General features: G+C 34.6%; 2 protein-coding genes across 5 annotated transcripts in view; one reads left to right on the forward strand and one right to left on the reverse strand.

Moving 5' to 3' along the window:
- The first annotated feature begins 138 nt into the window (after window positions 1–138).
- On the forward strand, window positions 139–18606 carry LOC144958498 (protein phosphatase Mn(2+)-dependent 1K-like). Of its 3 annotated transcripts, none has more exons than XM_078890492.1 (7): window positions 139–220; window positions 7192–7399; window positions 8056–8247; window positions 9532–9732; window positions 10270–10452; window positions 12932–13062; window positions 13998–18606. In XM_078890492.1, exons 2-7 carry the CDS (start codon window positions 7249–7251, stop codon window positions 14271–14273), a joined length of 1134 nt encoding a protein of 377 aa, XP_078746618.1. In that variant the 5' UTR covers window positions 139–220; window positions 7192–7248; the 3' UTR covers window positions 14274–18606. The 3 variants fall into 3 exon arrangements, with proteins under 3 accessions (XP_078746618.1, XP_078746619.1, XP_078746620.1); XM_078890493.1 differs by having other exon boundaries at window positions 206–331; XM_078890494.1 differs by lacking the exon at window positions 139–220 and adding an exon at window positions 2993–3063.
- Window positions 18607–20884: 2278 nt separating this feature from the next.
- LOC144958666 (uncharacterized) overlaps window positions 20885–24556 on the reverse strand; it is an 11988-nt gene continuing 8316 nt past the window's right edge. For both annotated transcript variants that reach the window (XM_078890784.1, XM_078890785.1), the window contains exon 5: window positions 20885–23332. In XM_078890784.1, the coding sequence (XP_078746910.1) occupies window positions 23306–23332 (27 nt within the window). In that variant the 3' untranslated portion in view covers window positions 20885–23305. The remainder of the gene's footprint in view (window positions 23333–24556) is intronic.

Raw genomic sequence — 24556 nt, forward strand, 5'->3', positions numbered from 1 at the left:
GAGAGCAGAGGAAAACCTACATCTTGACAATGAAGGAGCCTTATATTTTATGCTTTGGATTCAAGACAGCAACAGCATTCCTTTTAGTCTTTTGTCACGCCCACTTTATTGCCCCGGAAGTGATGATATTCAAGTTCATTTGGGTTCAAGAGGTTGTTGATGTTTTCATCTCTTATCTCTTTTCATTGTTCTCTTCCATACTTCCACCCGTCCAAACCACGTAAGAACAAGCTTGAAGCATGTTTATCAGAAAGACTGAAACGTGATTCTGTTGTTGAGTTTTTCTTGCTATCTGGTTATACATCTAATATTTATAGTTTCATTTTGAAATGTGAGTGGATGATGTGAATAATCGCATTCATCGTCATCATAGAAATATGAGAATCGACAAAATTTGAAAAAAGAAAAAGAAATCATACTCATACCCTACCCATCATCCTGATTTTAGATTTAAAATTTTCAGTTTGCTTCTGATTAAAAAAAGACAAAACAGTAGATGATAACATTTAGTATAGCCTTTGTTTGTATATAAATTTTGTGTTCTTATAATGTCCATGCATCAATTTGATTGATCTTTTCTTTTTTGAAAAAAAAACAAAAAAAACAGCAACAAAACAACAAAAAACAACCCCAGCAACCCCCCCCCCCCAAAAACCAAAACAAAACAAAACAAAACAAAAAACAGAGTATCTGACCTAGATCAGATATGTACTACTTAAAGATTATGATTATTAATGTAAATTATGAAACGGCACTTTTTTCAATCTATTGAATTTGATTTGGGAACATCATACTGCCTGAGAGAATCGATGAACAGATTTAACAAGACATGAAAACCACCGCCTTGGATTAATTAATTAATTAATTTATTTATTTATTATTATTATTATTATTATTATTATTATTATTATTATTGTTATTGTTATTATTATTATTATTATTATTATTATTTTGTCAGGATGAAGCAAAAATTAAGTGACCGTCAATATAAACAAAATGTGAAATTTTCAGGTTTTGCACTTAAAGAATTGATATTAATTTTTCCCAATATATCTAACATTAATATTAACATATTTTTAGCATCAAGATTACCCCGACATAATATTGTTGACATTGAGCTTCGGCTCAGTGGATAGTCTTATGTTTCCATTTATTCACTGTGTGGAATCTTTAATTTTTACCTGATGTGGACTAATCTTAATATTGGAACTTTTAACTTAAGATCTATTAAAAGTAACATTCGAAAGGAACAACTGTGTCAAGATTTAGAAAGTTATAAAATCGATGTGTTGTGTTTACAAGAGACGAAGATCCAAGATGGCGCCGACCAAACAATAAATGGTCACAGACTGCTGTGCTTTGCTTCCAGTTCACCTCACTATGGTGGTGGATTTCTCATAAATAAAAACTGCAGGGATTTGACTAGTGACGAATGGAATGTTTCGGACAGAATATGTGTTCTTGAGCTTAAGTGTAAGATCAATTCAAGGAACCAGAATAACAATAACAAAGACGATCACGGTAAGAAGACGTTCACTATCTCAATCGTAAATGTTTACGCACCAACAAGTCAACGCGCAAAACAATACCCAGAGGAAACTGATAAATTTTACAAAGACCTAGACGATACACTGAACAAAATAGGAAATAAATCAATATTAATAATTGCTGGAGATTTTAATGCCAAAGTAGGAAAACGTCTCGACAGTGACACACTATGTTTAGGATCATACTCAAAAGGAAAACGTAACGATAACGGAGAAAAATTAGTCCAGTTCTGTGAACAGAGAAAACTTTTCATAACAAACAGTGCTTTCAACCACCCATCAAGACACCAGACAACATGGGTAGGACAAAGGAAAGACCAAACCCAAGACAAAATGATAACAATACACAACCAAATAGACTATATCATATGTCGACACCGCCATAAACACTACTCAACCAACTCGCGATCATACGGTGGTACACTGCTAACATCCGATCACAAACTTGTAAAAACGAATTTCAACATAAATGTGTACAGACAACGAAGACAGAAAGGTAAAACGGCAGTCAAAATAAACACGGCAAAAATAGTAAATGAGCGAGAATGTCGCATTCATTACCAATATGAACTTAACTCAAGTCTATGGAAAATAAAGCAAAACAGCAATCCAAACAATGAATGGAAAGAGACGCAAGCGGCAATGAAATATGCGGGGGAAGAAAGTGCAGGCTCTATTAATACAACTAAGAACAAACCAAATCGAACGCCTAACATCGCTATTAACGATCTATCGCGGCAACAAAAAGAACTTAGGATCAGGATACAGAACACGAAAGACTCGGAAGAAATAATAAACCTGAAAACGGAACGAAACAAAATACTGCATTCAATTCGATCACTTACAATAAAACACAGAAACGAGGAATTAGACAAAAAAGTGGAAGACATAGAAAATTCCAAAAATAACGCATCGTCTATGTTCAAAGCGACGAAATCTCTGAACCGAAAACCATTCGAGAACCCAAAACTACAGGATAAATTTGGCAAACAGACAACAAATCCCAACGATATCCTTGACATTGTAACTGACCACTTCCAGCAGAAATTTTTGTTTATAACCACCCCGCTGGTGTCAAAGTATTGGGCAATGTCTTGAGAATTTGTCCAATGGAAATCAACTATCTGGAACATAGAAACAGGTCTAGGTGGACATATTTACAGTCTGGGCTTGATTTAACATTGTTGCAATGAACCATCATTTTTGGGCTGGTTGAGAGTACGGTGTATTTTCATAACAACCAGTGTGGCCTATGATATTCTTTGGGATCATCAGGACTTCACAATATGTAAACATCAGTTCATGGACATAATTTTAATAATTAAAAAAAGAAAAAATGAAAGAAAAAGAAACAGAAAAAAAGAAAGAACCGAGGATTGGATTATTTCTCTCTGCCTAGAGCAAATAATATGAACAAAAGCTATGATGTCTATCAGAAAGACTCAAACGTGATTCTGTTGTTGAGTTTTTCTTGCTATCTGGTTATACATCTATATTTATAGTTTCATTTTGAAATGTGAGTGGATGATGTGAATAATCGCATTCATCGTCATCATAGAAATATGAGAATCGACAAAATTTGAAAAAGAAAAAGAAATCATACCCTACCCATCATCCTGATTTTAGATTTAAAATTTTCAGTTTGCTTCTTATTAAAAAAGACAAAACAATAGATGATAACATTTGTAGCCTTTGTTTGTATATAAATTTTGTGTTCTTATAATGTCCATGCATCAATTGATTGATCTTTTCTTTTGAAAAAAAAAAAACAACAGCAACAAAACAACAAAAACAACCCCAGCAACCCCCCCCCCAAAAACCAAAACAAAACAAAACAAAACAAAAAACAGAGTATCTGACCTAGATCAGATATGTACTACTTAAAGATTATGATTATTAATGTAAATTATGAAACGGCACTTTTTTCAATCTATTGAATTTGATTTGGGAACATCATACTGCCTGAGAGAATCGATGAACAGATTTAACAAGACATGAAAACCACCGCCTTGGATTAATTAATTAATTAATTTATTTATTTATTATTATTATTATTATTATTATTATTATTATTATTATTGTTATTGTTATTATTATTATTATTATTATTATTATTTTGTCAGGATGAAGCAAAAATTAAGTGACCGTCAATATAAACAAAATGTGAAATTTTCAGGTTTTGCACTTAAAGAATTGATATTAATTTTTCCCAATATATCTAACATTAATATTAACATATTTTTAGCATCAAGATTACCCCGACATAAATATTGTTGACATTGAGCTTCGGCTCAGTGGATAGTCTTATGTTTCCATTTATTCACTGTGTGGAATCTTTAATTTTTACCTGATGTGGACTAATCTTAATATTGGAACTTTTAACTTAAGATCTATTAAAAGTAACATTCGAAAGGAACAACTGTGTCAAGATTTAGAAAGTTATAAAATCGATGTGTTGTGTTTACAAGAGACGAAGATCCAAGATGGCGCCGACCAAACAATAAATGGTCACAGACTGCTGTGCTTTGCTTCCAGTTCACCTCACTATGGTGGTGGATTTCTCATAAATAAAAACTGCAGGGATTTGACTAGTGACGAATGGAATGTTTCGGACAGAATATGTGTTCTTGAGCTTAAGTGTAAGATCAATTCAAGGAACCAGAATAACAATAACAAAGACGATCACGGTAAGAAGACGTTCACTATCTCAATCGTAAATGTTTACGCACCAACAAGTCAACGCGCAAAACAATACCCAGAGGAAACTGATAAATTTTACAAAGACCTAGACGATACACTGAACAAAATAGGAAATAAATCAATATTAATAATTGCTGGAGATTTTAATGCCAAAGTAGGAAAACGTCTCGACAGTGACACACTATGTTTAGGATCATACTCAAAAGGAAAACGTAACGATAACGGAGAAAAATTAGTCCAGTTCTGTGAACAGAGAAAACTTTTCATAACAAACAGTGCTTTCAACCACCCATCAAGACACCAGACAACATGGGTAGGACAAAGGAAAGACCAAACCCAAGACAAAATGATAACAATACACAACCAAATAGACTATATCATATGTCGAACACCGCCATAAACACTACTCAACCAACTCGCGATCATACGGTGGTACACTGCTAACATCCGATCACAAACTTGTAAAAACGAATTTCAACATAAATGTGTACAGACAACGAAGACAGAAAGGTAAAACGGCAGTCAAAATAAACACGGCAAAAATAGTAAATGAGCGAGAATGTCGCATTCATTACCAATATGAACTTAACTCAAGTCTATGGAAAATAAAGCAAAACAGCAATCCAAACAATGAATGGAAAGAGACGCAAGCGGCAATGAAATATGCGGGGGAAGAAAGTGCAGGCTCTATTAATACAACTAAGAACAAACCAAATCGAACGCCTAACATCGCTATTAACGATCTATCGCGGCAACAAAAAGAACTTAGGATCAGGATACAGAACACGAAAGACTCGGAAGAAATAATAAACCTGAAAACGGAACGAAACAAAATACTGCATTCAATTCGATCACTTACAATAAAACACAGAAACGAGGAATTAGACAAAAAAGTGGAAGACATAGAAAATTCCAAAAATAACGCATCGTCTATGTTCAAAGCGACGAAATCTCTGAACCGAAAACCATTCGAGAACCCAAAACTACAGGATAAATTTGGCAAACAGACAACAAATCCCAACGATATCCTTGACATTGTAACTGACCACTTCCAGCAGAAATTTCACAAACAAGTCTCACAAATATCGCCCTTCTCAGGAAACCCTAGAGACCTAAACAACCGCATCACAACAACTGAAGTTAGAAATAGCATAAAGTGCCTAAACAATAACAGATCCCCAGGCGAAGATGAAATTCCCGCTGAATTGCTGAAATGCGGTACCCTCTCCTTGGATTTGAGCATTGCAAACATAATGAACAAAACATTCTCAACACACAAAGACTGGGACATAAACAGCGGTGTCCTAATTACAATACAAAAACCAGGAAAAACGAAAGGACCTGTAAACAACCTGCGCCCAATAACATTACTGAATACCATAAGAAAAACACTGTCAACTATTGTCCTCAACAGAATTAGACCGAAAATAGAAAAATATCTATCACATAGCCAAAGCGGGTTTCGCCAAGACCGAAGCACATCGGACGTTGTATGGACACATAAATGGTTGGCAGCAAAGGCACTCAAAGAAAACATATCCATAACAATAACCGGAATCGATATGTCCGCAGCCTTTGATACGATCGACAGAGGAAAACTTTTGGAGATATTAACAGACATAGTTGACGAAGACGAGCTCCGAATAATCCGATTTCTCCTCAGCAACACAAAGATACAACCAAGGATATACGGGCCACAAAACAGACGCAGTTCGAAAGTAACATCGGGACCCCCCAAGGAGATAGTCTGAGCCCGATTCTGTTCACAATATACTTAGAACACGCTCTGAAAGAAGTTCGAAAAGTCATTCCAAAACCAACGACTCATATTGAGAATGCAATCCCTAGAGAAATCGCCTATGCAGATGATGTCGATTTTATTGGATCAACACCAGCAAATATAGACATTATACAAAATACCCTCATGAAATATAACCTCCAAGTCAATGCCAATAAAACCGAATTTACAACAATATCGAGGAACAAAGAGGAATGGAAAAGAACAAAGAAAGTCGGCTCACTAATTGGAGACACCGAGGATGTACAAAGAAGAAAACAGCTATCAAACGCCGCACTCAGTAAACTCACCAATGTATGGATTAGAGGTGACAAAATAAAGAGAAAAACCAAACTGAAACTGTACCGTGCTCTTGTAAAACCGGTACTTCTGTATAACTGCGGCACTTGGGCGTTGACAAAATCCGAAGAAGAACATCTGGATGCCTTCCATCGCACACAGCTAAGAAGGGTACTGGACATCAAATACCCAAAAAAGATCTCAAATGAATCACTCTATGAGATCACAAAAGAAAGACCAATCTCCCTTGACATTTTACAACAACGATGGCAACTTTTCGGTCACATACTACGCAGGGACAAAAACATACCAGCTAACCAAACCATGTCGGGATACTTCCAAAAACACGGGAACCTTTTCAGAGGAAGACCGATCACAACACTCCCTGTGATCCTAAACAAAAACCTCACAACACTTGGACAAAGCATTAGTCTCATAACAGCAGGGGACCTTGAAAATCTGAGAACCCTAGCAGAGGACCGGCAATATTGGAGACACCTCACACAGGAAATACTGGAAACAGCCAAGGCGACCCGATCTTTCGGTCGAGACGCGAAAGGCATCTAAGTCAAGTAAGTCAATATTGTTTTGAGGGAGTATGTTACATATAGTTTTATAGGTAAAGTTTGTTCTATTGTACAGAACTTTTATGTCACATCATTGATAGTCACCAAAGTTACTGATACAACAAGGCTTACAATAAAAAGAATCCAGAAATCAAATAAGTAATTAAAGATGCCAGACAGCTCCGTTAAAAAACAATAAAACAATCAATTCTGTTTCCAGACCCACTTTTGGAGGCCTGTAGAGAACTAAATTTAGATGCTGGAATAATGTTTAGTTGCTTGTTCTTTATCCATTCCATAGAAATCAAAGTGAAAGGTTTGATGGAATGATGTACTTGTAGTCAGCCACTCGTTTAAGATGTTCCGGTCAAGAACTACACCCTCAGCTTTGTATTTTGAAGAGGCATTTCAACTGTTCAAAAAGCATGGAAAACAAATGTGGACCATGGAAGAGAAATGTCCTCAGACTTGGTGTCGACGTCGCTATGCAAGCATCATGTCAGATCCTGGTAAGTTCCTGTACTATGAGCAATAAAAATAAAATGGAGGATTAACAATCGACGTAGCTGATTAATTGCTGAATTGCTTCTTGGAGCAAGGATGTGATTGCGACCATATTGGGGACCCTAAACCCTTTACTGTTGATTAAGAATTTGTCATTAGATACACATATAGTTTTGTAGTATATTAAAGCAAGGTTGTTCAGAGAATGTAATTGTTGTTCTCAATGAGGTTGTTTTGATGAACGGTTGTCACGTTGTGAAGCCTTTTGAGTTCATTTACTGTTGTATTATTTCTTCTTGTGCGTATTTGTGGCATCAGAACAAGCTTTGGAAAAGCCCTACTTGCTGGCATTTTTCCTCTTACAGCACATTCCACTCAAGTTAATGCTTTGCTCATAAGGAACGATTCTCTTGCAATGCTTCATTTAATTTTCTTTTTCTTTTTCCCCTCAGATTATTACCATTCCTCTTAAGGCTTCATTTGATTAATATGGTGTACATTCCACTCATTCATCTATAACATTTTCAACACATATTGGAATTTTTCCAACGTCATTTGAGATCTCTTTGTTTTTCAATTATTTTCTCTTTTCTCAATTTTAGCCTATGGTCATATATATTCTTTGTCCTAATTATAAATATATATTTTTATTTCTTTTTAGAAAACAAAGGGAAAAATCAAAGAGGTGTGAACTTTGATACCCTTGGTTCATGGAACAATCGTCTTGCTTTGCCAATCCTGTATGAGCAGAGCATCAAAATGGGAAAAATAATTCCCCGTGTTCCTTTGGATGAAATTGGCTTGGCCACAACGATAGGAAGACGAAAATCCAATGAGGACAGATATGTGAAAGGTTAGAACAAAAATTATATTAGTTTTTGTAGTGTCCAACTGACAGTAGTCCCACATAGACATAAGGCTCATGAAGCTGGAGTTTTTCTCATTTTCTACAACATTGAAAGGACACAAGTAATTGCATGCATAGAATGGTAGTTGTCTTTTTTCAAAAATGTTTTTCAAGCACCTTATTGCATCAAATATTTTAGATGTCTGTTGTCCGCCAGGAGGAATAAATAAGGTAAAGCTCAGGGCAAAGCAAGGGTATAACTTCAGATAAATCATTTATAGATGAAATATGTGCGAGCAGTCTTTCCTAACTTGTCATCAGAAAAATAAGCAATAAAAAAATTCATTGAATTAATTTGAATTCCCAATCATGCTTCAAAATAGAGGATGTATTGCTGGGTTGGGGTTTTTTCACCTTGCATGGTGGGTGGAGGGGCCACTTGTTTTGTCTTCTATCTTCTGACATCTGTTTTCCTTCTTCAAGTTTCTTTCTGGCTTTGTCTTGGGATGAGATTACTTGGTATTTGCCTAGCCCTGATTGGAGTCCTTGGTTGAGAGGGAAACAGTCAAATGTATAGTATTCGTTTTTAAAGAGGAGATAATTCCCCCCCCCCCCCCCCCCCCCTTTTAAATCATCTCTCTATTATGCACTGCTTAAGTCTGTCTTTTGGTTTCAATAAGTAAGATAGTGGGATCTTGTGATTGTATCTGGATGGGACGTTTAGTGATCTCAGACTAAATACATATTTATGTGGCCTCAGACATGAACCTGATAACCCACCTTATAATGTGTCTGATAAAATCAATTATAAATTTTGCATGGAAAACAATAATTATGTATCAGTTGTGTTTCGATAAAATGGAACAATGTTTTCCTCTCCTAATTATCCAGACTTGAAAAATGTAGTAAAGAAACTATGATTCATGCGTAATATATTTTTCACATTAACTCATTTTTCAGGAAATTGTAGGCCATTAAGTTCACGGGGCCACAGATTTATAGTTTGCTCTTGAATTCTACTTCTGTTCCCTATTTGAACCAGTGTCCCTTTGTCCAATCTTGTGGGGGAGTGCTTTTAATTGTAGATCTAGAATTTTTTGACCATCTCATCCTCTTCATTTTTACATGTGCTGAAATGATCTAAAAGTGTCACAATTGCTGTAAAACCCTTGAAAATATTAAAATCGGGTTTCTTGAGGTCAAAACAAAGCCAAACATGCATGACACAACACTACACAGAAACTCTGGACACATTAATCAAACATCCTTGCATTCTTGTTTTTCTAACAGAAGAGATACGTCCTGAGTTGCTGTATTTCGGCGTGTTTGACGGGCATGGAGGTGACTTTTCAGCCGACTACGTTTCCACCCACTTCATCGACCACATTGGATTTTGGATGACCCAATCAGATGACCTAAAGGAGGTCTTGAGGAATGCCTTCTTGGATATGAACAACTTACTGGCCAGGCATTTGTTCTATTACCACTTAGGTAGGATGGGTCACCAAATTTAAGCTTGAGCATTCATATAGCACAATATCCACTAAACATGTTCAAAGCGCTTTACAAGGGGTTACCTCCAATAACAGCAACACTTAACATGTAGGTCAAGACATTCATGAAGTCTAGTAGCGATATTTCAATTTTTGGGACAGAGACAACGCCGCTGTTAATAGCCAGGTACTCGTTTTATACCTGATATGGTGATTGAATGTGAGTGAAGAGACTTTTCTAAGGACTCAACTATGCGCCGCTCAGAGTGGGACTTGAAACCAGGACCTTCTGGTTCAAAGGTGCGTGTCATACCACTAGACCACATGGCTGAAGTTGGCAATGATGTTGACTTTAAACAATTTTCAACCACAGGTTGTATATGCTGGGTAATGCCCCCCCCCCCCCCCCAAAAAAAAAATCTTAAGAAAAACTTACAACTGCAATAGATAGGCCAAAAAAAAAAATAGTTTTATTTTTTTATTTTTTTATTAATCAATTATTTTTTTTGGTGCATTATCTCAAAATTTCCTATAGATAAGGATACATTCAAATCTGGAACGACAGCCACAGTTTGTTTGCTTCGCAATTCCACTGAGTTGGTCGTCAGCCATGTTGGAGACAGTCTGGCTGTCTTGTGCCGTGAAGGAAAGCCAGTTCGTTTATCAGAGGAGCACACCCCAGAGAATATAGAGGAGCTTGCCAGAATTAGGAAAAGAGGTGAGATTGTTTTACAATTCAGGGCAAAGTCCCTGGAGCCACCTTGCTTTGTTTATCAGAGACTTGGTTACCACCTTTGCTGATCTTGCTAACTAGTATAACAAGATGAGGAGCCGGAGAGCAGAGCAGAGAAGATGATTACATTTCTTTGACTTCTCTTGTGTTTAATTTATGTGAAATTCAAAAAAATAAATTAAGCACATTAAAAAAAAAACCCGTCTTGCTGTGGTCTCTAGGTAAACAAGCAAGAGAGACCTTATTGCTCCAATGCCCATTTCAGAGTAAACACGTACATGACATGCATGCAAATTGTGAGATAAAAACTGAATTCATGTTCGCTTTTATGGTTCATTCCCTCACTTATTGCTTTCATTTTCAATGCCATCAATCTTTTTTTTTTTTTGAATAACTGGTCAATGTATGCTTGTAGCACCAAGAGGGTGCAGGGTGAAGTTTACCCTTAGTTTATCCTGCTTTCTTTAATGTGACAGGGAACAAAATAATCTCTACCCTTGGCCATTGCATTATTTTTTTAACCTGTCAGATCTGAGAACCCCCCACCATCACCACCACCACAACTATCTTTTATTATTTTTATTTGGCTTTGTGCCTTTGTTTGGAGAGGAGTTCATTTGGTTTTGTGTAAAACCTGCTTTTGGCAGACATGCCTACTACTACGAAAAATTTGTAGAATTACGAAATTTTGGATTCAAGTTCAGAACTTCACAATCATTTCTAAGTCATTAGAATGTGTTGAAAATGAACGTTGATGTCAGGCTACAAAATTTAAGGGATTTTGATGTCATATTTAATCGTTCGAAAGGTAAATTGTTGATTTATAAAGTTAACTAAAGGGACTGGGATTTTTATTTCGTAATATCTACAAATTTTAAAATTTTCAAGTAGGCAGGTCCCCTTTAGGCCCCTTTCAAAAAAAAAAAAAATTATAGTTTTAAATTTCTGATATTATATTGTACTGCTCTGAGGTGGTGGATCAGATTTGGGTATCAGTCAGATGCTCCACCAAGTGACCTCTGACCTCCTGTAGATCATTGTGCTGTTCTGTATTTTCTTACTTTGTCATTAACAGGTGTACTGATAGCTCAATTGGAAAAGCACCCAACCCAAAAGCTCTGTATAAAGTGGGTTACTGTTCTGACCCATCTGTCCATTTGGCAATGATTAGGTAGCTGGACCTATTAGTGATAGGGGAAAGTACTTTGCCATTGATCAACATTTTATCCAAAGAGTTACACTTGTGTACTATCCTTATATTGTTTTTTACAACTGTTTAGAATGTATAATTCTCAGTCGTTGATCTTTCCCATTTCCAACAGACACAAAATCTAAGCTATCAAAATTCAGATAAAGATTTTTAATTAGAAAATTTATTCGAAGACAACAGATACAGATCGATGCCATTTTGGAGTGAACAGACAGTTTCTTGATTCTTAGGTCAAGGTTGCCAATTTTCCATGTATTTACGGAATTCCGTGTATTATAAATCCTCAGTATATTTTCAATAGTCTTCAACAGTCGTAACGTCACTTCCTTCCTAATGACGCATGGTAACTTAGTACATGGCTCTAAACTACGAACAATGGGGACGCCGTATGAATATTTCTCGCGAGCATAAAAGATTTCCAAGGAAAAAAACCATAATTTGATCATGTTTGACTTTACACATTCTGATCACAGGCATATAAAAGGGAATGAAAATTCTACCACATGAAGAATAAAGTAATATGTCTTTGTAGAACCAAGATGGCCGCGTTCAGGCGCGTGACATCAGACTACGGAATCCAATTCATCTGCTAAACGAGAAAAAAAAAAGAGTGCATAATGTCTTTTTACTGGAGTTCAGCACTCAGAAAGGGGTCGTCAATTTTTTGGTGTAAAAGTTCAGTAAATTTTGCCTCCTGAATCGGCAATCCTGTTAGATGCAATCTTTTACAGAGGGATACTAAAAGATTGTTGTTTCTCATTTATGATAATGATTATGGATTTATTTGAAGTCAGAAATTTTACAAGAATTCATGATAACAGTGTGAACAATGAAATCGAAGATAGTGATTCATTTTTGATCCATTACATCAATCTGCACACTGAAACGGTTGACACTAGAAACTGTGGAGGGATGTATTGTGTAATAAAAATAACATAGAAAGGAACCACTCACTCAACCACATCAAAGTGTTGATTCAGGACGTTTCCCTGCTAATAGTGCTGTCCCAAACATCTGTTTCAGACCAACCATGAGCATCTGATAGTAGGCAGTGACAGATTGTCAGAGTGCAGGTACAATAAGGGGTGCCTAACAAGTGATTGGTACTGTATGAAATGAAAATATGGTTCGATATGACCTGCTGAGGAAATAAATAAAACATTGTGAAGGGCACTGAGCAAAGTAAATCCGTATAAATGCATTATATAATTGTTCATAATCAAATTTTAATTTATTGTTTTCATTTTAATTCAGGTGGCCAAGTGATCTACAATAGCTATGGCACCCCTCACATCAACGGCAGACTGGCTATGACTAGGAGTATTGGCGACATAGATCTCAAATCCTTTGGTGTCATATCATCTCCTCAAATAAGGACTTTAACGGTTGGTATTAACTTTAGTGTTTGGAAACTCATCTTTGACTCACAGTGATGTCAAATAATGCAAGTGGCATTACAAAGCTGTGGCTGTTTTATTTAATCATAAACCATGATTTTTGTCTCAAAAGTGCTGGTGATGAATAGCATCATAAGGAAAAACAATTTAGTTTAATAGAGTTGTCATAATTAAAGGCTATGTATAGAGTTGTGTTAATTAAAGGCTTATATTTTTAATGGTAAAGTAAAGAAAATGGCTCTGTGAAATTGTGGATATTTAAGTTTATAACAAAACGAATATTACATTTTAGCTTCAATGAAGAAAATTAATAACAATACATGGATTTTTTCTTGGCAACATTCTTGTCAATGTCTGAACAGATATATAATATAAACCTACCTGTAACTTAAGTTCATAAGGAAAAACACTTTTGTGAAAAAACATTTCCTCTCTTCTTGGACAAAGTCTGTGACAATATATAATCTATCAGGACTAAGTTTTTCCGTAAAGCTAATTTTTTATGAATGATATTTTAGGATAAATAAGCCCATAATTTGTTTCTATTAACATGTTTGTTATGTTTTGTCATGAATTTGTTTCTTGTTTTGGTTTGTTTCATGTGGATTTAATTAAATAATTTATTATTATTATGAGATAACATAAAGCAAAAAATGAATCATGAATTGTCATAGAATTTATTCTGCAACAGGTCACATGGTTCTTATATCTATTTGTAAAGCCTTTTTTCCCCATAATCCTCATCGTTATAGTTTCTTTCTTTTTTATTTTTAAAAATTTAATTTAATTCTATAAGATAATGTTGACCGAAAGAAATATTTCTGTCCTAATGATTTTTGTTTTCATCACTTCAGTTTCATAGTGTATCATCAATTTTTAACTTTGTAATGAATATAAAAATTTATATTTATAATCAACCACAGGTGAAGCATAGCCGAGATGCCTTTCTAGTTCTATGTTCAGACGGTCTAACATTCGCAATCAGCGATGAAGAAATTGTCAGCCTTGTCAGTAGTTGTGACACACCTCAGGAGGCTGCCATGAGACTGTCCGATCAAGCACAGCATTTCGGGTCTGAAGATAACATCACAGTCATGATTATACCACTCGGGGCTTGGGGAAAGTATAGAACATCTGCCAGTAACCTCAATTACAACTTTGGAAGAAGTCTCACTCATTCTCGTTCTCGGAATGGTTAAAAATATTTTTATTCAATGAAAATTTCAAACATGACGATCTTGAGAATTATCTCTCGTTCGGTAAGAAGAATGAAAACTGCTGGTATAAATAATGAAAGGTGCTTAACAGCTGACCTGCACTGCAGGGAATGGTTTGCTAGTCAATAAATGAAGCATTGTTTAGGGCATGAAGTATGGTAAATCTTTACATATGATTTACTATATATGTATGATAATAGTATGAAACAAAATAAATATAACGACCTCAAAGAATAACAAAATAACTCATCTTTTCTCAGGCTTTTATATTAATTTTGTCTTTACCCATCATAATTCACAGCTGCTATCTTATGGAAAATGACCACATGTGTCTTCACATTACAAGTACACACACACAACTCTCTTTCTCTTAAGATGGGAGACAGCCTTATGTTTACCTTATAACTGTGCATCAAAGCATTCACTGCTTAATAGACTTGGGCCCAGGGAATATATTATTATAACTTTTACCTTGTTTGCCAATATTTTTTAAATGTGGAATAATAATGTGTGTTTTTTTTTTCTATTTAGAATTGAGCTTTTGAGCTTTTATACAGCGCAATATCCACAAAATGTGCTCAAAGTGCTTTTTTCATGTGCCTCATCTCATTGATCTGGTATTATGTCAGAGTGAGGAAAATTGAGTATAAAGTCTAAATGATCAGAATTTGGAAATTAAAGATTATTAATTGTTCATGAGACAAAACTCACTCTCCTCAATTAAAGAATTTTTTATTAGGGCATTTTCTATTAAACAAAATGTACAAAGTGTATGTGTGAAGCTTAAGACTCGATTTTATGCATCAGACATAAAACCGCTTTGAGATGATTGGTCACAAATAGACGAAACGGTGCTTATGGTATAATTATACTTAATATACATGAGAGCATAGAAATTAAAGAAGCAACTGTTTGTTCTGTAACATTTGCATCATAAATGAAATATCTGACTTGAATAGGAATTTGTGATTTTTGATTGCTGGTTCGGATAAGTAACTAAGTAAATAAGTCATTTTAAAAATGAATTGTCCATGCAAAAACAAAAAAAGAAGATAAATAAATAAAATATTGTCTATGCAAAACAAAAAAGAAGATAAATAAATACATAGAAAACATTTATTGAATCGTTTAATATAAATTTATGCACCCGTATACATTTTCTAACATTTATTGTGAAAGGCCATCCTTTAATCATTCTTGTGTTGTGTGATGAATTGTTATTGTAATATTTATAACAAGGACAGTATTATTAATAGTTTTATTTTTTTATGCATAAAAAGTGTCATTGTTTTCTCTATTACCTAAAAGCATAAATAGCAATGCAGTTTGTAAAGGCACCATAACCCATGTTATATGGAACAATGACATCATGGCCACTAGCAAAAAAAGGAGTGCTTAAAACTAGTGTGAAGTGCACGGGTCATGGATGGTGTTGAATCGCAATCCCGTCTCTCACCTCACTCTCTCCTGACTGCGTTGATCGTGGAGGAGACATGAGAGCTTATCCTGCAGCTAGTTTGTGCTATTCATCTGTAGGATGAGATTGGGTCTGTCCATCCTTGTCCACTCTTTGATATTGTCAGCCCAGTTCTTGTTTTATCGACCACTTTTTTTTTGCCCTCCTCTTCCAGCGTGCCTTGCAATATTGTTTTGGCCATTGAGTCGTGTCATGTCACATGACCAAACCACAAGAGCTTTCTCTTTTTGATGATGGGAAATAAGGGTTCTTGTGGACCTACCAGTGTCATTTCATTGAGCACAAATTCATTCATCTCATTGTCTTTCCCATACCTATAGCAGTCTAAAGTGTTTCACTACTTACTGTACAGATGAGGCTGTGGCATTGAGGTCATGGCATTGCCAAAGAAAAGTTATTTCAAGATTTCAAGTCGTTTAAGTAAGATAGATTCAACAAGAAAATGTGTAGCATGTGAGTTAGTTGCTGCTTAATCATATAGAAACATTTTGGGATGTTGTTGTTCTTGACCATCAAATAATTTCACCATCCTACTCCTGAATGGTGCGATTACTCAGAAGAAAAGAGACACTTACACACTTTTAGGCTTAATGAGGTGTCGAAAATAAGAGCAACAAAAAGAAAAAGTAGATTTTGTTATCCTTGTACAATGTCACTATGTTCCACTGTTGTGTCAAACCCACCTTGTTCAGATCATGCCAGTACTTTGAGAATCAGCTCCCGACATTCTTCTAAAATGAGTTTCTCAGTTTCTGAATCATCTGTTGATATTCATGTCAAGAAAACTTAGTAAAAATGGATTTAAATTTTAAAACTTTTTTTGATTCTGAAAAGAAAATGAAACTCTATTTGATGTTTTTGTTGTTTTATCGTTGTGATGGAATACTATATTTAGATATTGAACGTCTGTAAAACAATTTGGATGATAAAATCTTTATTTTATCCTATAGTTTCCATTGTTCTTCAAAATAACACAAACCTTTGCTTTGTTGAACATTTCACAAAATAATTTATATTTTGTCTCAACCTTATTTTCAATGATTACCTTAAGTGACCTCATTTTAAGTGCCATTTAACAACCAATCATGTGCTGTGATGAGTCTTTTCTCTGAATGGAGTGCAACATTGAAGAGATTGCCATTTTTGCCAAACTCCCCAGATTTTAGACTACCAGTGACATGAAATTTGAAATATATTCAGTTGCGATATTTGATATTGACATTGTTTGGTTTCCCAGGTCACATTGTACAGAGTTGCCATCTCCCATTATTATAAGGGATTATCCCGTATTAAAATAAAAAAATTCCTGTTATTTTGTATTGGTTATTTAATGATGTTTACCCAGTTTGGGTTTTTAATCTGAGAATCATATCAGATTTCATGACAAAGACTTTCATTTTGTATTTGTTTTATATTTTAATGATCAAGATTAATACTTGAATCATTATAAAGCACTAATATTCTTATATCTTGAATATAATGATTTGAGAATTTTTATGATTTTTATTATTTTGAAGTCATTTTTAAGTTAAATTCATAGTTCTTTTATAGCCCTATCTTGTTTTACTGGTATTATATGTTGGCAGCTCCTCATTGTATAATGGATTGTTAAATCTGTTTAAGGATCGAATGTTGCTCACAATTGTACTGTCATGTGCCAGGGCTAGCTGTTTAAAAATTGTTAATGTGTCATTGGGCCCTTTGGATGTTTCGTCTGTTCACTTTCAAACCTAAAAGTAAGATTTAAATAGAGAAAATAATACAGTTGTGACCCACAGTCTGCCTGTAAAGGAGAAAAAACCCAACAAAACAGCAAAGACTTAATCAGTTTTCTTATTTATTTCCTACAATAGATTCGGAGAACAATGAATTTAATTTTTTTAAAGCAGTAGACATACATAGTGTGTACAGTAGCAGAAATACACCAGGTGGAAAATGAAACATTGTTGTAAATATTGTTTGAGAAAAAAGGCAGTGAATATAAAATTGAAAATGAATATGGATTTCATTTTCGCAGAGGATTGGGTGATTTTACTTTAACTCAAAACCGCTAAATTGTTTTACAACTCATTCTTGTTGGATGGGCAGCTCTCAATTCTATGTTATTTATAATTAAAATTCAAGCAATTACTGTGTATCATTGAAATTCTTATGATATTTGACTTCTTCATTGTCATCATCCTCATTATTATTATTTTTTTATCATCATCACCATTTGCGGGTGGTTGGATGGGAGCATCACCCTTGAATCATATACCTATGATGTTCGCATGGGTGTACGATCCGATAGTGATGTCGTTTCTTCTTCTCTTTACTAGCCTATCCTGCTTCTTTGGTTTGTGATTGTATTTTTGATAGGGATATTTTTTTCCTGTAAATCCTCTGCCTGTTTGTTCTTGGTTATTTATAATTTAGCTTATGATATCTTTAGGTTATGATTTTGATTTACATTTGTACTATTTTTGTTGGATTGCTTGTTTTTTTGTTTCAGCGGTCTCTCATATAACCTCAATTGTGTTGGAAGAGACCTAGAGCAACAAACAAACAAACAAAATCATCACCATTTGATTTGTCGATGGTTATAGATACATATATACATTTTAATGCAGGTGTTTTTTATAGGTTTTATTTTAACTGCTAACATCATATATATTTTACAATATATAATTTATGCATTTTACGTTGATATTGGTAAAGATTCTGGGTGAATTTCAATGTATTATAAAATCTGTATTGAGAGTGACTTTTTACATATTTTCTTTATTTACATTTTTTTTGTAAATCATATTATAATCAGTTTTGTATGTGAATAATATAAATAAAGTTTGGTTAATTTCATTTAGGATGTCAAATCTTTTTTTTTTCTTTTTTTCTTTTTTATTTTTGTAGCCTTCAAACTTTCCTTTTAATAATATCACAGTGGACAGGGGGGGTACTTACTGTGTCTTCTATCCCCCTATATCTGTTTTCCAACATGCTTTCTGTCTTTGTCTTGAAATGAGATTATTTGGTTTTGTCCTGGCCCTGGTCGGATACCCTGGCTGAGAGGGAAACTGTCAAATGTATAGTTAGTTTTGGGAGATGGTATTTTTGTCCTCTGTTATGCACCGTATATTATGTTTTGTTTATGTGTTATATATGATTTGTAAAACATTTGAGAGTGTATTCCTCTTAGTGGGGACCTGTGCTTGTGTCTGGATGAGACTTTTAAGTGATCTCAAACTAAGTACTTTGGCGGTGTGCTCTAGTAGTCTACATCTGTTTCCTATTTGAACCAATTCCCCTTTGTCTTACCTTTTCTTGGGTGGTTTGGTTTAATTGTAATTCTACAACTTTCTACTATCCCATTTTCTTCCTTTTTACTGATATGACCTTAATGTGTCGCTTGCACCGTAAAACCCTTAAAAACAAACAAACAAAACAATATCTGTTTTTCCTTTCCGATATTGCTCTCTGCCTTTGATCTGGATGGAGATTGCTTAGGGTTTTTTCTGGTCCTGTTGGGGATCTTGAGCGGAGAGGGAGACTGTCAATTGTCTAACACAGTTTTTTTGAGAGATTATATTTTTACCCTGTAAATCGTAGCTCTGTAATTTACTGCTATAATTATTAGTTTTGAATATGTAAACATTTGAGTTTATCCTTCATAGCGGGATCCTTTGCATGTGCTTGAATGGGACTTTTAGTTTTAGGTAATGTCAAAATAGGCACATTGATGGATGATTGTTTGTGGAACTTTCTGTTCCCTATTTGATTCAGTTCACTTTGTCTTGCTTTTTCTTTAGTGATTGTAACTTCGGATCTGCAACTACAACTCTTCCTCTTAATAGAGCAGTTCATGCCGTAAGAAATAACATTTCATTTGTCTCCCTTTATATTTTGTTGCCTCTTAACACAGTTTTGTCGGAGTTAAATTTTTCTTTTTTTTTTTTTTGCTTTCTACAGCGGCTAGGTTTTTTTTTTCTTCTTTTTGCATTAGCTCTGTTCAGGAACTTTAGCCAAAAGGGAAACAGTCTAATCTACAGTTACATTTTTTTAAGAGTTTATTTTTGTACTTTTAAATCATTCCTCTGTTATGTATTGAATAAATAAATTTTAGTTTTTGATAGAATGGGACTCTGATATAATGGGGATAGTAGGACTTGTAAACTAAATCCCTGTTGTAGCCGCGTCCTGTTATATCCATTCATACGGTGTTTGAAGGGAAGGAAGGAAATTATGTAAAAATATTGCCATCTTGGTTTGAAATGGATACATATAATTAAAATGAACTTTGAACTATTTAAGCACTTTAAGATTATTCGTGTAAAAAAAATGAGGATAGAAATTATATTTGTTTTGTTGGCACAGATATTTTTTTCTTGATATTTTGGAAAACGATCCTGCTTTTTAATATTTTTTTTCTAGTTGCCTGCAGCAGGTTTAGTAACGGTAGCATGCCTTGTCTGGTATTCAGAAGGTTTGATGTTTATCCCCGCTTTTGGAATATTGATTTCTTGAAACTTTGAACCAAGATCATTCACACCTTCTTCAAGGTGGGGTCTTTTGGCCTCCCATGGTGGGCAGGGGGTCAATTGCGTTGTCTTCTATCCCTTTATATCTGTTTTCAATTTGCTTTCTGTCTTTGTCTTGGAATGAGATAACTTGGTTTTGTCCTTCCCCTCGCTCGGAGTCCTTGACTGGAGGGAAACAGTCAAATGAATATTTATAGTTTTTGGGGGATGATATTTATTTCCTTGTATACCATGTCTCTATTGTGTACTGTTATATTTGTCGTTTTGAATTTATAAGTAAGCATTTGAGTGTGTTTCTCTTAGTGGGATCCTGTGCTTGTGTCTTGATGAGGCTTATAGGTTGTCTCAAGCTGTGCACATTGATGGTATGCTCTTGGAATTTACATCTATCCCCTACTAGAACCATTCCCCTTTGTCTTACTCTTTATCGTGTGATTTCAGTTGTAAATCTATCATTCTTGGACTATTCTATTTTCTTCCTTTATAGTGGCGCTGAAATAGCCTGAACGTATCGCAAGCGCCGTGAATCCCTTAAAAACAGAAACATACACACCTTTCTGGACAGAGAGAATAAACAAAGAAATAATACTTGAATGATGCAGTTTGATTTCAATAAATTTTAATAAAGATTTATAATAAAATAAATTATCACAGTGCATAAATAACAAAAAACGAAAATAAACCAACCATTTAGATGAAATAGTAAAAAAAAACCCAAATACTGATGAAAAAGTTAATAAATATTTCATTAAATAAGAATCTTTTTAAAAATGTGCATAATGTAATAATACTGAAATGTTTATCAAAATGCTGTTTTAAACATAGACACAAAGCGACGGTACTTCTGGATTTAGAAATCACACAACATTTTTTATATAACTTAATCAATGACACAGATGAAGCGATTGCTATTAATAAATATAATAATATAATCTTACCTATGACAAATTCAGGAAGAGTACAAGTTATAATAATCATATGGGCATCTCTGTGAATAGGCTTCCTCTCTCGTTGGAAAGAGAAATGGTATCTATTTTAAGAAACTTGCAAAGTCATTTTATTTGTATATTATATTATTTGTAGAAATCGTAAAGTGTTTCATAACACGAATAGATCTATTATTAGAAATCTTCAAAATCGAGGAGACTTCGAGGATAGAATTTAGGTTTTGTTATATAATTTGCTGAAATCTGCAACTTGTGACTGTGAGTATGACGTCTTTTACTTCAAGACAAAGAATAATTTGATGTATACTGTATAAGATACTACCCTAAACATGGTTTCGTTGCATAGAAATAGGTTGTATTTTCTTTAACTGTGAAAGAAATTAGATTAAAGGTTTTGACCAACCTCATCCCCCCCCCCCCTCTTTTCCGAAACCTACAGGCAATTTGTTTTAAAACTATTTTATAAACGGTACATAACAGTACATAACATCTATTAGAAATATTTTAATATTAAAAAAATGAACGAATAACACCGATAAAATTGAATGAACGATTAAAATTTACATGATAATACTGCTTAAAATATGGGAATGCATGGCATCAGCGGTTTTGATTTCATTCCATGAGGTAAAATATTAATATTGATGTCATATGTTATTATTGATATTCTTTTCACTGCTTGGTAAAGGTTAACGCCTCTTACAAACACACAATTGAATTTTTGACGAAATCTTTTTTAGGTACTGCGATTTCAATAGAAAAAAAAAATATTGAGCAAACCAAACACAGTTAAGCAACAATATAGCTATATTTTTCTTGGACAAAACAAAAAGAAGGTGCCACTAAGCAAAGCTCAAACCGAATATCAATTTACGAAATTGTCGTCACCCAAAATGAATTATTTTATATAATATTTTATTGTTTCTTAATTTATATACTCCTGATATGTTCTTTCTAAATTTATTAAGTTTGAGCTTTTATATAGCGCAACATCCACTAAACATGCTCAAAGCGCTTTACAATGGTTCCCTGGGCAACAGCAACACTAAACATGTAGGACAGGACATGACGCCTGTTAGGCGATATTACCTTTTTTTTACGGACAGAGACAACGCTGTTAACGGTCAGGTACTCATTTTACACCTGAGTACGGTGTTAGATCAAATTTTGTGAAAGTTGGAGGACGTTGATCCTCAGCACAGACTACCGTGTTATCTATGATCCTCAGTTCCTTATTTTCTTCGTTTTTTTTTTCAATTTTGCTCAAGTATTGAAATAGAAAAGAAAAGAAAAAAAAAAAAAACACAAACAAACTACGAAGCCATAATTGTTTGCATGGACACAACAATAATAATTTGACATTATCAGAATGAACGCGGATTATGTAGAAAGCGATAGAAATCTTTAAAAAAAGTAAAATTAAATAAGATAGAAAATGTGTAAAATAACGAAATGTGTAATTGTATTCATAAATATCAAGACACGATGAAAAAGGCGACAGTATTCAGCAACAGTACAAGATATAGATAGATATAATATAAAAACGTGACTCAAATTCAAAGGCATTGAAGGTTAACGAGGCTGACTTCCGTTCTCGTATTTTTGTTTTGAATAAGTTTGTTGTTTTGTTTTGTTTGTTTGTTGTTTTATTTTCTCTTTTTGTTGCTGTACATGTTTATTATAAACAATGTTTGTTTATGTTCTCATGCACATTTTTATTATAAACTCATTCTTTTCTTTAAAAAACAAAACAAAACAAAAACAAATTCACAGAAGATAACTAACTCCATGACGCGACATTTTGATTAAGTTTGTGTCACCGTGACATTACAGCATTCACGACTTCCCTAATGGAATATAATATAATAATATGACATCATGGTCAGTCTTTGAGATTCTTTCTGTGTGTGTGTGTGTGTGTGTGTGTGTGTGTGTGTGTGTGTGTTTAAATTTGTTTTTAAAATCATGCTCAGACACCAAATCTATTCAAGTCAGGTTGTTGAATCATGGCAATGAAATCCAAACGCTTGAAGCTCAACTCAAGTCAAACAACGTTTTGTAAACAGTTTATTTTGTTTACCATTGTTGTACATAGTCTTGACTCTGGAAATGAGATAAACGTGATAAGGTTATAAAAAATATTTTAAAATTCCCTTTATTCATCTCATAGGGGAAATTTGTCTCTAGGGTCTATTCCAAGGGAAGACTGTAATAACCCAGGCGTCAGCCGCAGTGCAGCGCCGCAAATTGAGCTAGGGCAAGGTGACTTGCTCTTGGCCAAACAGCCTTGCGGCGGGTGATCGAACTCAGTACCTTTCGGGTACGAAGCAAAGACCGTACCCTGTCCCTTTCTTTACATTTCTTCACATAATGCCTTGTGTTGGATAATTATGAATGGAAATAACTATTGGGCATAATTTGTTATGTGTTTAGGACAAACCAAAATTTTGGGTCATTTCAAACTTTAATGTGCGGCTATGTTGTCTTGTAGTATGACACTCGCCTTTGGATCGATAGGCCCTGGGTTCGAATCCCGCTCTGAGAGACGCACAGTTGAGTCTTTGGAAAAGGCTCTTTACTCACATTCTCTCACCATACTCAGGTGTAAAATGAGTACCTGGTCGTTAACAGCTTTGTATCTGTCCGAATTTTTTTATTTTTTTATTTTTTTGTAATATCGCTTAACAGGCGTCATGTCTCGTCATGAATGTTAAGTGTTGCTGGACCCCTTGTAAATCTCTTTGAGAACGTTTAGTGGATGCTGTGCTATATAAAGGCTCAAGTTAAGATTAAGTTAGTTTTTGTTTTTTTTTTAAGGAGGAAGGGGAGGGGAGGGGGGGGGGGGCGTTCAGGGAAAGTTCAAGGACCAAGGAGTATTGACATACTCCTTAACATGTGTAGTGAATATGACATTATAGCATTGATGTCAATAACATTCTCCTGAAAAGTTATTAGCCTTTGTATTTCGATGCGTATTTTTTTTTTAATGCTTCCATTGTATGCATATCGTTTTAATCAAGTGTTGGATCTCAAAATATCAACAATGCACAAGCTGCTGTCGACATTATATGTTGCAAGTTGGCAACAGGAGTTAAATAAGTAGATGTATTAGATGATTAATTTGTTGATAGGTTACCAGTTGGACTTTGAGGGCTTGGATGGAATACTTTTCATGTTAGAGAGGCAGCCGTGAAGTGTGCGAGTGTGAGTTATTGCATGCCCGTGAGCGCTTGTGCTGCATGTTTATTTCTCTCTCTCTCTCCCTGTCTCTCTGTCTCTCTCTCTCTGTCTCTCTCTCCGTCTCTCTCTCTCTGTGTCTCTCTCTCT

The sequence above is a fragment of the Berghia stephanieae genome, chromosome 13 (assembly GCF_034508935.2).
Source record: "Berghia stephanieae isolate SIO BIC M18660-M18661 chromosome 13, UCSD_Bste_1.3, whole genome shotgun sequence".
NCBI lineage: Eukaryota > Metazoa > Mollusca > Gastropoda > Nudibranchia > Aeolidiidae > Berghia > Berghia stephanieae.